At 36.7% G+C, this 14,672-nt stretch overlaps 1 protein-coding gene across 1 annotated transcript in view; it reads left to right on the top strand.

Annotated features, from left to right (window-relative positions):
- Positions 1 to 11,952, top strand: part of bend7.L (BEN domain containing 7 L homeolog) — a 36,502-nt gene extending 24,550 nt beyond the window's left edge. Inside the window, exons 3-8 of the mRNA XM_041586562.1 lie at positions 222 to 515; positions 1,950 to 2,072; positions 4,181 to 4,443; positions 5,497 to 5,722; positions 7,986 to 8,111; positions 9,871 to 11,952. Of these exons, the coding sequence (XP_041442496.1) occupies positions 222 to 515; positions 1,950 to 2,072; positions 4,181 to 4,443; positions 5,497 to 5,722; positions 7,986 to 8,111; positions 9,871 to 9,929 (1,091 nt within the window). The 3' untranslated portion in view covers positions 9,930 to 11,952. The remainder of the gene's footprint in view (positions 1 to 221; positions 516 to 1,949; positions 2,073 to 4,180; positions 4,444 to 5,496; positions 5,723 to 7,985; positions 8,112 to 9,870) is intronic.
- Positions 11,953 to 14,672: the final 2,720 nt, after the last annotated feature.

Below are 14,672 nucleotides of genomic sequence, written 5' to 3' on the forward strand. Positions count from 1 at the left end.
AATTTGCATATTAAATAAGCCCAATGGGATTATTTTACCTTAAGAATGGATTGTATTTCAGTTAGGATTAAGTACAAGGCTCCGTTTTATTATTACAAAGAAAAATTATTTCATTAAAATGCAGTCAACGGGAGATAACCTTCCTGTAATTTGCAGCTTTCTGGTTAACAGGTTTCCACATAACAGATGCCATTCCTGTTTTGACAGTATTCTTTTTCCAGGTGATGAAGGCATGGAAATTAAAAAGCAGATCACTGGTATGAGAAGGCTTCTAAATGACAGCACTGGGAGAGTCTATCAGAGAGTTGGCAAAGAGGGAGAAAAGCTCAAAGAAGAACCCCAAGAAATTGACCTACACTGGGCAGAGAGCTTGAACACTCCCTGTGCAGCAGAACAGGCTATCCACCCATCCCAGAACCTGTGGAACAATACACCTATACAAACAGAATTTTCAGGACAGTATGGGACCCGGTCAAAAACTATTCAGAATAATCATAAAAACGCAGGCCTGAATGGTAAGTAACAGAGAAGCTGAAATTTTATCACAGAATTTGCGCATGCGTAGAAACGCACAAATCGCGAAAAACACATAGAGTCGGCAAGATAAGGGAACCGGACTTGGGGTAGGCGGCAGAGGAGGTATGTGCCTGGCGCCCTCCCAGCTTTGCGCCCTAGGCACGTGCCTACTCTGCCTACCCCTAGTTCCGGCCCTGATGTAACTATTATTATCATCATGTATTTATAAAGTGCCAACACATTCTACAACACTGCACTGTGCAGACATAGAGGAACCCTGGAGCTGCTGCCACCTCCAAACCAGTCGGGAGCTCTAGGGTTCCAAAATAAAAAAGTGGGGTTGTGGGTGCACTCCTAGGGTAAGTTAAAATATTTTACATACAATGAAAATGCTACTGATTTGGCCAATTAATCAATGCATATTCCCTGGTCCCTTGTTTCATAAGTAATTCAGTATAGATGCAAGTGCATGTGTTTACAAAAACAGGGGTTTTTAGTTACAAAGTTATGATCATAAAGTTGAAGCCACATACCACGCTCCAGGGTTACCACAGTGTACTGTCATCATTGTCAATCATTGCAGCACAGCTATGCCAAATGAATACCAAACACGTCACTTGCATAACAAATGATAATATTAGAAAACTGCACGGCCCGGTGTTCTTCCATTGAGCACCACGGATCGATACTCTTCCGTCTTCCTCTTTCTTCACGCAACAGTGCATGCGCAGTAGAGTGATAAGCCAAACTTTAACTGAAAAGTAGGCTATTTCATTCGACTGCGTATGCGTCTGCCCAGGAAATTTGAAGAAAGAAGAAGCACTTTGTTGTGCTCGCTGGAATAACCCTGGGCCGGTGCAGTTTTTTTCTGAAAGGAGCACCGGTCCGGGGTTTCAGGTAAGTAAACACAATCACTTGGGGGTGCCTAGGATTTGGCTCCCCCAAGTGCAAGACGACTTTCCTTCTCCTTTAACAGAAATGCAATTGAAAACATTTTGCCACCTGCCAACAACACTTAAAATTTCAGAGGCAGCGACACACTTGCAATCTCCCTGTGAGTGATAGTGAATGTTCACATTTAGAAGTCAGTGCACCTTTGCATTGTGTTTCACATACACCTGGAACCCAACCTGAGCACATAGCATGACTATAAATCACTCACAAACTGCAAGTATCTACAATGAATGCATACCTGGCTTCTTCTGAATAGCCTTGAAATTCTTTCTGTAGCTTCAGGGCACAAGTTTAATTTTTTTCCCTCCACTTAGTCCACTAATACAGATCACCTGCTTATTTCTTAATGGATTTATGATGTTTTAGTAGATTTTATATTTGATTATTTTTCTGCTTATGATAATGATTTGTGAGAGATGTTCACCTTAAATTTAAATGGACTTTTATGGGCTTTTTCACTATTTATATTTCTTTAATAGGGGATTTAAGAATGGCAAATGCACCAACAGAATCAAAGTGCTGTACATGTAACTGTCAGCCAACCCTGCAAGCCATCCTGCAGGAGCTGAAAGCAATGAGGAAATTTATGCAAGTACAAGCAGGTGTGTTTCTTTTTAGATCATGTATATAAATAAACATATATATTTTTTTAAAATATATATTTTATACAGATATGGGATCTCTTATCTGGAAATGTGTTATCCAGAAAGCTTGGGAACTCCATGCAAACAATTCTAATTTTTAAAAAATGTAATGCAGAAAACTCCAAATTACATGAAGGCCATTTTCCATAGACTCCATTAAATCCAAATACGATATAATTAATTTCTATTGGAGACTGAACACGCCTATTGGCTTTAATATTGATTTTTCAGTAGAGATCCAAATTATGGCAAGATCCATTATATGGAAATCCCCAGGTCCTGAGCATTCTGGATAACAGGTCCCATAATTTTACCTTGTACTTGAGCCTAATTTAGTAGAAAATTAGCTGTGGCATCATGATGCTGGGTGTAGTAATTTTCATCAATATTCAGTCATATTTCTGTCACTATGCAAAGGCCATTTTTACCCAGAAAATGTGACCAATGTTGTCTGTAGTGACAGATGCCATTCGTGTCACTTACTGTACCACCAATAGCGATAAGCATTGGGGGTTTTTGAAATTTTCTTTACTGGCAATATTCTTCTGGTGGGTAAAACACCTAGGGCTAGATTTAGCAACAGTATGATTAGCGTTTTTACTGTGATTAAATTTTTTCATAGTAAAAACAGCAAATTCAAGTTTCCAGAGACTCCAATATTTGAGATTTATCACGCACAAAAAAACTCAAAAACAAGAATTAAAAAATCAGCATATAAAAGCTGGCAGGTTCATGTAGAAGTCAATAGAAGTATTATTCAAAATTCTAGCTATTTTTCAATTTGAAATAGACTTTGTTGGATTCTATCATTTTTGTCATAATCCAACCCTCTTACATATTGTATATTCCAAAATGTGCTAACTAAATTATAATTATAACATCCCCCCCTAATTTTTAGGATACTTAATTTTAGCTATGGACATGTTGGGTCATACCTACAGTACTTTTGTAGTTTGTATTTTTAGAAAACATATTGATAGCTTAATTACTGTATCACTTACTTACCTTGTACTTTGTATCTATTACCCCATACAGGCCAACAAAAAAAGTGCAAAAGACTTTACTAATAATACCAGTTTAAGACCAGTATTATTAGACCAGTTTGATTTGTGCAAATTGCTTAAACACAGTTCTAATACAGTAGACAGAGCTTTAAGAATATTACCACAGACAGGTCACTAATAGCTTTTGCATATATTAAGCACTGAATCCCAGGAATCAAATTCACGTTGAACATATGAACCTACAAAGGACAATCATACAGTACAATGGGCTTCTAATGTAAAGTATAATGATACTGGAAGACGCAATGCTGCAGGCTATGGTCAGGGAACTCAAAATTCCAATGTAATATAGGGATAATGTATGCCATACTATCAATTGTGACCCATAAGTCACTCCTGCTAAATTACCTCATTCCAGTTGAGCTCCTCTTTCCCTTAGTTTAAGTTTATCTCCTTAGCCACTTTTATTCCTCATGAAATCCATATACTCAAACCTACTCTAGCACATTAATGATGTGCTTACTCTGCACACTGCACTCTGCCCACTAGATACCCTCTACAATGTCCCGGTTAAAGGAATTGTTTGGTCTTTTGTATTTGCTATGCCTCCGTTACACTGAGGTCAGTTTTTTACTATTCCAATAAATCCATTCTCATTTAGAGTTGGGTTGTGAAGTTCTGCTTGTTTGTTTTCCAACAGTGAGCAGAAAACTTGGGATTGTAAGGACCTTATTCTTTATTACCTACCTTACTATACTCAAGGGAAGGTAGCCCTGCTGCAACTTTCTTTGGGTAGATGTGGGGGCCTTTCTTTGGCCCAATGTGGCCCTGATAACAATAAAAGTAAAGTAAACATACTAAGTAAGTAATGACATGGGGAAAAGGTGGATGTTGGGAATCCCAATGTATTTACTACAAAGAGCTTTCAAAAAAGACCATGTTGTGATAATGAGTTGGGGAATCGCTACTTTGAGGAGCTAGAATGATGTAATTTATTACCTTTAGAATCAGTGACCAACTAATGATTAACACCATTTATGTGTATATTTCTATTTATTATAGTTGCCCATAGCCGCATGCAGCTCCCACAGTCATGCGTTTGCAATCAAAAGACAGCAATGGCAAGGAAAAGAATAATAAAGAAAAAAGTGCTTTCAAAGAATACAGCAGTAGCTCCTGTAATCAGCCCACCAAGTGCGAGTGAGAAAGAGCATAAGGCCATGGTGCTTCCAGAAAAGTCCAGTCTGGCAGAAAAAGAGCGAGCCAAGAAGGAGGAGGAACACATGCTTGGATTTGGAATTGTTGTTGATTCTTCATCCTCTGATGTAAGTTACACTGCAAAGGTTAATTAGCTGCTTTGCCCTCTAGCCTGTAAACAGGTCTCATTTACAGGCTCTGAATCCCAACAAACATACTTTAATGGTGAATCAAAACTCTTCTCTATATAATTATAATTACCCAATGAAGTGGCTTTATTGGTAGAAATTTAAATTTTTCTGTTAAACTGTATGGCTGATATTTTGACTACTGATTTCATGTAGCACAACTGCTGTTGTTATTATTATTATTACTATTAATATTTATTTATAAAGCACCACTACATTTTGCAGTGTTGTACAATAGAAAGGTTTTATACATCAAAAAGCTGGCATTGTAAATCCATACATGTTAAATTGTTCAAGGGCTGAGGAGATTAGTCACTGCAATAAATCTTTTGTACCAGTACCCTTAGCAGCGAGTGAATAATTAACTTTGATTAATCTACTGTAGGTTAAATAATGAAAGCAAATCTTATATTTGTTGCTTTATACTACTGCATTGGGTCAACTTGCATACAGCAATTTAATGTGGGCCAAGAGACATGGTTGACAGATTTAATCATGGGCACAGGGGCATATTTATGTCTATAAGTGCAGTACGAAAACTGTAATTTTAAACACAAACCTTTTTTCCCATAATTCCAGCATCACAGTTAGTTACAAGGGTGTTGCATGGGTTTTATATGATTCAATCGCAAAATTAACACAGTTGCACTCGCGATGAACCAGATGCAGTGGAAAATCACTTGGTGGTGAGAGTGGCGCGTGCACCTAATTCTTTAGACATAACTGTGATGCGTCTATTGAAACAGGAAGCTGAGGAAACCCTACAGCTACTACCTGGGCCAGAGGTGGCGGTACCTTATGGGGTTTTATACATAACTGAATGTGGGGCAAATTTTGCGAACCAAACTTGTGGTAGTAAAAAACCCTGTAATAATTGCTGGACAATTTTTTTAGTGAAGTTAGGTAAAACGAAATCAAACTGAGCTCCCTCAGTACTGTGAGCATTTGCTTTGAATGCCATCTTCACAATTATCTGTATTATTATTTTGGTAGCCAGACATCCAACTCGCAGAAGGATTTGATGTATTTATGCCGAAGTCTCAACTGGACTCTATTCTAACAAACTACAAGAGGTCAGGAAGTCTACTCTTTAGAAAACTGGTGTGTGCATTTTTTGATGACAAAACATTGGCAACTTCACTTCCCAATGGGAAAAGGAAACGGGGCCTTAATGACAATCGGCAAGGATTGGATCAGAATATTGTGGGAGCAATAAAAGGTGAACTTTCAGTCTGTCTGTATGTATAACTCTATTTATAGCATTATTGCAACAGTTATACGCAGCTCTGTATAATTATTTTCTCCAATATTTATGATCCCTTGTCAAACAGGTGCATGTGTTAAATAATGTGTAGATAAACGTTGAAGCACATTGATTTATTTCACCAAAATGAAGGAGTGCGGGTCCATTTACTGAAATGTATTATGAAGTCTTGACCAACGCACCACCATCTATACTCTAAACCCGGAAAGAGTGTGTTCACTGTACTGACATAATATATATATATATATATATATATATATATATATATATATATATATATATATATAATTTGTGGGGCAGATTTACAAAATTCGAGTGAAGAATTCGAATGTAAAAAACTTCGAATTTCGAAGTATTTTTTGGGTACTTCGACCATCGAATTGGTTAAATTCGATCGAATTCGAACGAACGAAGTAAAAATCGTTCGACTATTCGACCATTCGATAATCGAAGTACTGTCTCTTTAAAAAATACTTCGACCACCTACTTCGGTAGATAAAACCCTCAGCTACTCGGGAGGAGGTCCCCATAGGCTTGCCTGTGATTTTTTGATCGAAGGATTTTCCTTCGATCGTTGGATTAAAATCCTTCGAATCGTTCGATTCGAAGGATTTAATCGTTCGATCGAACGAAAAATCCTTCGATCGATCGATCACAGGATTTGCGCAAAATCGTTCGACTTCGATATTCGAAGTCGAACGATTTTAGTTCCCAGTCGAATATCGAGGGTTAATTAACCCTCGATATTCGACTCTTGATGAATCGGCCCCTGTGTGTGTGTGGTTCATCTTCTGGCGGCTGCATAGATCCTCCATTGATATAACAGTTGCTCAGAGTACGTCTTCACGTTCGTTTGGCGCGAAATTTCAATATTTAAAGGGGCTTTGAATCCAAACTCATTGCCCGTTGTTAGGTCTAACTTGTAAGTATTCTGGGTGTGATTTCTGTCTTGTTTGATTCCAGTTTTGACCCTTGCCTGCCTGACTATTCTAAACTCTGCTAATCTTGACCCTTGCCTGCATGACTATTCTGAACTCTACTGGTATTAACCCTTGCCTGCCTGACTATTCCGCAAACGCTGCCTTTACCGACCCCAGCCTGATTGACCTTGCTTGAACTCTGCCTTTACCAACCACTGCCTGTCTGACCCTGCTTAAACCCCGCCTGTACCAACCCCAGCCTGCCCCTTTGCTCATTCTGAACATCTGCTTTGCTCCTCTCAAGGTATGACCTGGCGGCATCTGAGTAGCTGAGGGCTCCTCCCGAGGCCAAAGGCAGCTGCTACAGGCGGAAGATTGAGCCGTGACCAGGGAGCTTAGCACTTGTTCTGAATTTAGGGAGCTGTACATGACAGTATTTAAGGCTTATGCCTCACGTAGTGCTGCCATTAAAACTGTGCATTTCTTGTCCGAAAAGCGGCCCAACTGCACTGTGAGTGAGAGATGCCTGTGAGTGCTACTGTACCACAGGGCCAATGACAGTAAACTGGCAAGTGACATTAGTCTATGGGTCAGATTTATTAAAAAAACAAGTTAGCAAGTCAGCAAAAAAACCTTGCAGACACAAAAATAAGTGCAAGTATTTTGGGGAGAAACTCACTGTTGAGTTTCAATTTAGAATTGTTTATAACAACTATTATAAATCATTTTTCCAGTATATGAAAGCATATGAGAGTTTCAGCCTCTGTAATTCTCGCATGTTTGCGATTTGTTTTATGTGAAAAAATTCTTCATAAATATTCTGTTTTTTCTTAAATAAGGTAGTGTTCAAGGAAAGAACACGATTGTGGAGGAAAAGTTGTGCACATTTTGTTGCTTTTTTTGTTTTGTGATCATGTCTTATTTCCAGGACTTCAAAATTTGATAAATCGACCTTTATGGTGCTGATTAAGCATTGTTCAAATTCAAACTTCACCATTTTTTATTTACCCAATTGAAAACCATGCTGCAATAATTACCTTTTTGGAGGGATTGATTCCCCTTAAAAAGAAATACATCTATAAATGTATAAATCAATAGGTCTAATATGAATATTTAAATTTTCTTTGACAGGGTAAATTAATTAAGTACTAGTCAATCGGGATCATCCAAAATGTCCATGCCTGGTTCTTTTCTATGTTGTTAATATGAGTTAGAGCATGTACAATAAAGGGTTTCTTTATAAATGACTTATTTATTTAATAACAAAAAAGATATATTTATCTGTGTTTGCTACTTAGTATTCACAGAAAAGTACTGCACTGCTAATAAGGTTGAAAAAGTTCCAGGCCCTCGACACTGGGTACAAATCCTCCAGGATCAGATAAAACTCGCAAGGCGGAGATTAAAAAGAGGCTGTGATTTAGGTGCGTAGAGACTAATGAAAATACATGTCATTGCATGCTGATTGTATTGTATTTCTTCTAAACCAAGCTTTTTTTTAGCAAAAATTTGCTAATCACTTCTCCATTTATGGGAATGTGGGACTGACTATGGGTTTAAAATCATTCAGCTATAGATAAATATATAATGTAATTTGTTACTCCAAACCATCTTACAGATTAATTTCTGGCTAGCAAACACTTGCAGAAGGCTAGAAAATGTATTTAAAGGATTATGTATGGCCCTCCTGCATTTTATCCAAAACAAAGATCAGTGTAAAAGGGCATAGTTCCAGAGCCCACAAGCCATTGTTAGTTATACAAGTCATGTCTGCCCATATATGCTAAATATTAATGAAGACATATGCTAAATGTCTAGATGGCTGAAAGAGAGGCATTTCTACAGGTTCAGGTTGGTTAACTACCATTATAAAGATAAAGCAACCACTTTTGCATCACATTTTCTACCTCATCTTCCCTATGGTAATATCATACATAAGTAATTTCTTTATGGTGTAAATTGTCTAGAGAATTTTACCCCACTATGGGGAAGATGCACTGGTAATTTTCACCACATTATTCTGGCACAGTGTACTTATACATTTTAGTAAGTATAACAATAAAAACCTTTTGTAGATGGGTATGCAAAACAGAATACTCAGGATGAATGTTAACCAGGGATTTATTTATTTAGTAACAGATATACCAGCACCCATTAAATTAAATGCTTACTTACACTTACAAATATTCTGTTTGCTTAAGCAACTGCTCAGTCAAGTCTGATATCTACTTCAATTGCTAAATCCCATTCTATTACTGATTTGCCTAAAGTAATATATTTCACACAATATAAATTGCTTGCTAATACTAATTCGCTTATTTTTCCCTTTATTTACACTGATCATCCATTTCTGTTGTCAGCACCTATAGGAATCCTATTCCACAACGTGTTAGCATGTTGTGCAGGTATGCACAACATCTTCATTTGCTCTAATAAAAATATTTTAATGGACTGCACAAAGTATGGAAGCCTATGGTATCCCATAAACAGCTCTGAATATGTTCCTTTTACAAGAATTGTCTGCTTTATGATGTGTTTTAGTCAAGTATAAGCACAACCCCAGCCCAAGTGCTGTAACTGTACACAACTCTGTGATGAGTAGGAGAACCAAATGGTTTATCAAAATTGAAATATATTACATTATCTAGTTAACTACTCTTCCTCATAGACGCACATTGGATTTGTTTAGTATGACCAAATCTATATGAAGCCAATATTGCTCTATATATTGTTATTTAGAGCAGTATTGTTTAGTATCATAATGGTGATGCAATGGTTATTAAATGGTCTATCCAGGGCACTATATGCAAGGAGTTTGTATGTTCAGCCTGTATTATTAGGCTGTATGCTCCACTGGGGCTAGGACTGATGTGAATGATATACAATATCTGTGACATATGATGGCACTATATTAATAATAAATAAAATCCCCCCTTTATATAGAAGCAATACTTTTGTGTTTATAATTTCTGGGATATGATTTTTTTACATGTTTAAATAGCACCTCATCAGCTTCCACCAATCAAACCTGGTAAATCTATAAAATGCCATCTTCTACTGATATTTAACCAATTTTTCCTAGTTTTTACTTCAGCTTCCAAAATCACATAACATTAACATGTAACGTTCTGACAACTGTATATATTAGTTTTAAAAAATATATATCTTCTTCTCCCTGACTAGGTAATCATCTTCAAACCCCTGATGATAGGATGTGGCACCACTCAAAGACTGGCTTTTAGCCTTAAACTGCAATGCTGGAGACCACTGGAACAGAAGGCACTTAAACCTGACTTTGCTTTTAGCTAATGACCATTTCAGTCACTTTATGGTTTTTTTTTTATTGCTTATCAGAAGATAAGCCAAGCTGTGGAAACCAACACACTGTGTATATTGTTCATGGAGTCACTCATTATATATTTTATAACTAATACCCTCCTATTTTCATAGTTTTTATAAAAACTGGAATAGGTAAGACAATTGTTGGGTATATCAAACAGCAGTTCTGGAGATGAGAAGCAGTGTGTGAAATTCTCATTACATGATGAACATCCCCTTTAACCATTATTTTTTAAAATTCACATGCTATCATTGGTATGGAATCTTTTAACTTTAACAGGCCCATTACTCTTGACACAATAGAACATATTTATAAGAACATCAATATTAAAATATTGTTTTAATTCACCTGTATGAAACCACAAATATTTGAGATTTTTCTTAAATGTATTAAGTTTTTACTGTTGATGGCCATGATTTGTGGGATCAGTTTTTAAATTGAAGTGACTTATTTACATGTTAAAGGGGTGGTAAACCAAATTTCTTTTAAATATTACCGAATAAAAAAAATGTAATTTTAAGCAGCTTAAACATAATTGTTAAAAATGTTCATGTTTTTAAAGTTAGCAGAAGCTGGATGATTTACAGACTTCTCTTGGCTGGAGCAGAGCTGACTTCTGCAGAAATGTTTCAAGAGTCAAAATCAATAATGTAAAAAGGTACAAAAAATTGCTTCAATAGCAATTACATTTACAGCTTAATTCAAAACCATTGGACATTATTAATTGATGTCTATTGTAAAGTTGCTTAGAACTATAATGTCTTAAATAAGTAAAATTTTGGTTGGCTTGACCACAGTTTTGATACTGTTTTCCAGTATCTTAAATTTAGTATTGTTCTGCCTCTCTATTGTGTATATGAAACACAAAATAGATTGCTTGTAATTTGTAATCAACTCTAGTTTAAAACATTCAACATATATTGCATAGAGTTCCTATACAGCTTGGTTTAAGCAAGACGACTTAATGATGATGCTTTTTTTTGTTCCTGTGTCAAGAGAGTTTTTTGTCAGGCTCAAAACTTAAGATACAAGAAAAGGAAAAAAGTAGATTTACTGTTTTTTGTGTTTTTTTGGCCTTGAAGGCAATAAAGTGAGCGTGGCCTTTAAAACCAGACATTGTTTGCTAAATTTTCACATTGCATGGCATAATTGCCCATAAGCCATTTTATTCCCCTGTACTGTAAAATTTAATAATGCAATACATGCCCTTTTTCAAATGGAAGTGCATTTTTACATTATACTTCAAATTTGTATGTACGTTTGATATAGAACTGCTCATACTGGTATGTTAAAGTTTCAGTCGTCCCTGCTATTGGGAACTATACTGTCCAATCTTTAGCCAATAAAGAAATGCTGTGCATTGTTTTCCAACAGCTGGACAGACAAAAGTTTGACATACCTGGTGTAAACCAAAATAGGAGGTTTAGATGCAGGTTTCGACACACAATATTGACATACTTGTGTATGCCTGTTGAAATACTGTAGCAATGTGTATTTTTTTGTGTATTAAGTCCACGTAATAACATTTGTGCTTGGATTTCTGCAATGGGTGAAATACCTTTACATTCTAGGTACCGGTATGTAAATATAATTTAAAAAAAAAAAAAACATTGTTCTTGTGCAGTCAAATTACATTGTTCATAATCATAAAATCATACGTCCCTCCACCAAACTATTACACTGTTCCATGTTACATAACAAACCTAAACTGATTGTTGAATTGACAAAACTCTTTAATTAATGAATGGATGAATCTGTAAACATAAATGATTGTCTACTATTTGTCTGTGTAATTTCACAACGACTACTTTTCAGAGTGTTTCTATTACTGTGGGTAGACATTCCATATATACAGGGAAATGTTTTGATTTTGTGTATACTGTATATCTTTCTATTGATCTGTAAATACATAGATATTTTTTAAATTACGTTTTTTTTTTTTGTTTTACTTTTGGGTTTTTAAACAAAATAAAATACAAGGAATATTTGTGGCAATCGTGTCTGATTTCTTGATATGTTAAGACTAGTGTGATTTCTGGCTAGAATTAGATGAGCACAACAATTTTATTTTGTTTTAAAATGTTTTTTTTATATTAACCATGAGTTCATTCTGTATGCTTATCAATACTAAAGAACAAAACGCATGTATGAATGGTCAAGTCAAATTTATATATATGACTAGCCATCAGCTAAATCAAAGACACAAAAGGACACAAAAGAGCACTGAAGCTCAAAACGAATCAGATGCGCCAGCCCTAGACCTTCAGATTAGGGTGCACAACCAACACTTAGGGGCACATTTACTAAGGGTCGAATATCGAGGGTTAATTAACACTCAAATTCGACCCTCTAGGTAAAATATTTCGACTTAGAATATCAAAGTCGAAGGATTTACCGCAAATCCTATGATCGAACGATCGAAGGAAAAATGATAAAATCCTTCGAATGGAACGATTCGAAGGATTTTAATCCATCGATTGAAGGCTTTTCCTTCGATCAAAAAAACCTTAGCAAAGTAATGGGGAACATTGTACCTCGGTAGGTTTAAACTACCGAAGTATGTTGTCAAAGTTTTTTTTAAAGAGACAGTACTTCGACTATCGAACGGTCGAATAGTCAAACGATTTTTAGTTCGAATCGAAGTGGTAGTTGAAGATCATAGTAGCCTATTCGATGGTCGAAGTACCCAAAAAAAAACCTTCTAAATTCTACGTTTTTTTACTTCGAATCCTTCACTCGAGCTTAGTAAATGTGCCCCTTAAAGTGGACCTGTCGCCCAGACACAAAAAACTGTATTATAATAGTCCTTTTCAAATTAAACATGAAATCCAATTTCTATTTTTATGAAAGCATTCATAGCTGTTGTAAGCTCAATTAAAAACCTCAGCTGTCAATCAAATATTGTCTGCCCCTCCTCTATGCCTTAAGCTGATCATAGAAGCAAAGATCTCATTGTACGAATCAAGGAGATCGTTTGGTCGATCGGACAGGTTCGAAAATTTCTGTCGGCTGCCGATAATATCTCTGCGTGTATTGCCGATCGTACAATTTTCAGTGGGAGACTGTCACTGATTGTACATTGATTTGTATGATCGGATCTTTGCGTCTGTGGCCAGCTTTAGGCATAGAGGCGGGGCAGACAATTACTTTCAATTTCCATTCAGCACTTCGTAGATGTCACTGCCACACATTTTCCCCTTCTCTTCACAGTTTAATTGTGAAGCCAGGCATGGAGATGAACATCGGTTCCCCCATTCTGGTGCACAAACATGATTTTGAGATGATGCAAGGTTTGTCTTAATAACAGTGTCCACAAAATGGCTCCTGCATGCTTGCTATAATTATGAATTCCCATACTGAAGGAAATAAAATTCAAATTTTGCTTGACTAAGGCGATAAAATAGAATTTTGAATAATTTTTTTGGGTGACGGGGTCCCCTTTAAGGGTAAGGGCACATGGGCAGATTCAGGGACATTATGTATGTATGTATATATGTATATATGTACATTTTTATTTGTAAAGCGCTCCTCGAGGGCAAAGCACTGTACAGCAAAACAATAAATTAGTAGTAACAAACAAGGGGTCATTGGAATAAAAAGTAACAGTAAGTGCAATATTAAAAATATTAAAAATACAATTCACATAAATATAAAAAATATAATTACTATACAGATTAAGTTCTCAGTGTCAAGGAAACAAAAGGCTAGAGGACCCTACACCGTAGGGCTTACAGTATAAATGGGAGGGTAACATACAAACACAATTCAGAGGGGTATTAAGGTGCTGTTGGTTACAGTTTATTACACTGTTATATAAGTGCCAGTTCAGGTGTTATCCAGGTGCTCCCAGAGGTAGTTTTGTTTTAAAACACTGAAGGAGGATTCTCTCCTGAGAGATTCAGGAATGGCATTCCAAATATAAGGAGTCGCAAGGGAGAAGGGTTTGATACGGGAAACAGCAGTAGTAGTGGGGGGTGCAACCAAGCGGTTGCTCTGAGAGGAGCAGAGATTTCGGGCAGGAACATATAGAGAAACAAGAGATGAGATGTAGTTAGGTGCAGAGGAATGAAGGGCTTGAAGTTTATGAGGAGGAGTTAATAAGTTATTCTTTGTTTTATAGGAAGCCATGATAAGGACTTCAGCAGTGGAGGGGCCTGTACCCTTTTGGATGAGAGGAGGATAATTCTGGCAGCAGTGTGAGGGGAGAGATGGGAGTTAGGGAGGCCAGTTAGTAGAAGGTTACAGTAATCTAGTCTGGATAGGATGAGAGCTGCATGAGCATCTTGGATGTATCAGGTGAAAGGAAGGGACGGATTTTGGCAATATTGCGTAAAAAAAAAGTGACAGGTTTTGACAGTGGTGTTAATATGATCAGAGAAGGAGAGAGAGGAGTCAAAGATTACCCCCAGACAGTGTGCTGAGTTGACAGGATTAATGAGAGATAGAGATGTAAATAGGGGAGTAGGAACAGGCTTAGGTGGAAAGATAAGTTCAGTTTTTGTTAGGTTAAGTTTGAGGTGGCGCTGGTTCATCCAATTTGAGATAGCCAGGAGGCAGTTAGAGATTTGAGCCTCTGTTTCAGCTGTTAATGAAGGGATGGATAAATATATTTGGGTATCATCAGCATACAGATGATAAAGCCAAA

Source organism: Xenopus laevis, chromosome 3L, assembly GCF_017654675.1.
Source record: "Xenopus laevis strain J_2021 chromosome 3L, Xenopus_laevis_v10.1, whole genome shotgun sequence".
NCBI lineage: Eukaryota > Metazoa > Chordata > Amphibia > Anura > Pipidae > Xenopus > Xenopus laevis.